The sequence below is a fragment of the Zalophus californianus genome, chromosome 14 (genome assembly GCF_009762305.2).
Source record: "Zalophus californianus isolate mZalCal1 chromosome 14, mZalCal1.pri.v2, whole genome shotgun sequence".
Taxonomy (NCBI): Eukaryota; Metazoa; Chordata; class Mammalia; order Carnivora; family Otariidae; genus Zalophus; species Zalophus californianus.
The window spans coordinates 25,254,719-25,256,601 of NC_045608.1; the positions used below are offsets into that span (position 1 = coordinate 25,254,719).

The 1,883-nt window shown below is 53.2% G+C and overlaps 1 gene segment (V, D, J or C); it reads left to right on the top strand.

The window, feature by feature from the left end:
- Positions 1–1,130: 1,130 nt before the first annotated feature.
- Positions 1,131–1,629, top strand: LOC113912978. The segment is given in 2 exon segments: positions 1,131–1,176; positions 1,289–1,629. Coding segments are annotated over 2 exon segments (387 nt in total).
- The last annotated feature ends 254 nt before the right edge of the window (positions 1,630–1,883 follow it).

A 1,883-nucleotide genomic window follows, 5' to 3' on the forward strand; every position in this document is an offset into this window, starting at 1 on the left:
TCTACTTGTTTCCCAGATGTTTAACTCTTTTATGAACAGAAAAGCAACTCATTATCTAATGCCTCGCTGCAGTAAACAGCACTGCCATCTGATGGGTCAGTCAAAGCAGAAAACCCCAGTTCACACTATACTCTTCCTCCTTCTCACCCTGAGTTCCTTCTGTTCCACAGTCCTGAGCATCTTCTGTGAGCACAGCTGCCTGCATCCCCACTTTCTGTTTTCCTGCCTCAGTTCTTCTTCCCTGACCACATAGTTTCTTCAGTTCTGCCCGGCTGTGTTCACTCCTCTGTTCTCCTGTGCACACTGTCACCAGATGGTTTCCCCACTCTATGAAATCACCACATCCATTCATGGTTTGAGCATCTTCACACACTATTTTGATTTTTTCTTCTATTCCTCCATGTGCAGAAAATGGTCATTCCTCTCTTGAGACATACTTCAGAGGCCCCTCCTCTGAGGAGCTCCCTAAATATCCTAGGGGGTCGGATGAGCTCACTCTTTCGTATGATTTATGTTTTGTACACATTCTCATACTTGCAGGAGTGTTTACTTCTGGATGACTATTCCCTCCATGTTGGAAGCCTCTGAAATCACATACACTGAACTCATGTTCTTTAAATCAGACCCCACAGGGTGCTTCACACAGTCATTCATGTCACTGTTGAATGCTTGGTGGCATAGGGGTGGACATTAACCTCAGGACACTGAAGCTGCTGCAGGCAAACATGTAACCAGTAGGGGGCACCGTGCATCTCCCTGAGCCCTGTAGGGGTCCACTCACAGCTAGGGGAGCCCCTTGCCCTCAGGGCTGGGCAAAGGCTAAGCTGTCCCCTATGCTCCCTGATGAGACCCAGGAGCCTGGTGCCCTCAGGGCCTGGCAGAGGCTCTTGGGCAGGGTCCTTTGGGTGTCCCCATGGCTGCTCCCTCCTGGGTCCCACTCACAGCAGTACCTGCCCTCAGACTCTTTGTCCTCAGGTCTCCTGAATCACTGATCAGTTGGAATATGAGAGAGTATAGAAGGGGGTGCAAATTTGCATAAAGAGCACCCTCGTTTGTATGGGGACAGTAGGGAGGATAAGACAAGCCTGGGACAGCCCAGTTGCCCTGTGGGGACCAGGGGCTGTGTCAGCATGGCCTGGACTCCTCTCTTCCTCCTGTTCCTCTCTCTCTGCTCAGGTAGGAACATCATCTGACTGCGGAGGGGGGAGCCTCCAAGCTATTATCAGCCCCTGAGACTGAGAAACTCCCAGCAAAAATGCCCCATCACCCTTGGTGTGTGTGTTTGCAGGTTCCCCGTCCCAGCCCGTGCTGACCCAGCCGCCCTCCCTTCTCCGCATCTCCGGGAACGACGGCCAGACTCACCCGCACCTGAGCAGTGGCTTCAGTGTGGGTGACTATAGCATATTCTGGTACCAGCAGCAACCTGGGAGCCCTCCCCGGGATCTTCTATATTACTCTTCAGACTCCGAGAAGCACCAGGGCTCCGGGGTCCCCAGCCGCTTCTCGGGCTCCAAAGACGCCTCGGCCAATGCAGGGCTTCTGCGCATCTCGGGGCTGCAGGCTGAGGCCGAGGCGGACCATCACTGTGCTCTATATCATTATATTGGGAACGACTATCATTACTCATAGTGTCTCAAATAACGAGGAAGTGAGACAAAAACCTGTGGGTCCCCAGACCTTGTCTCTGAGCCTCTTTTACTGAGAAGCTTCTGTGGAAGCTCCTGTAGGGGAGACTCCTCTGTGGGGAGACGTGTCCTTGAGGAGGGAGGAGTGACACACAGATCAGACTGTTTCTCGAGCCAGCACGGGGCTCCCGAGAGCACACCCGGTGAGGGAATGGAGCCCGAATGCTCATCCCCCAGGGTCTGGAGAACATCAATACG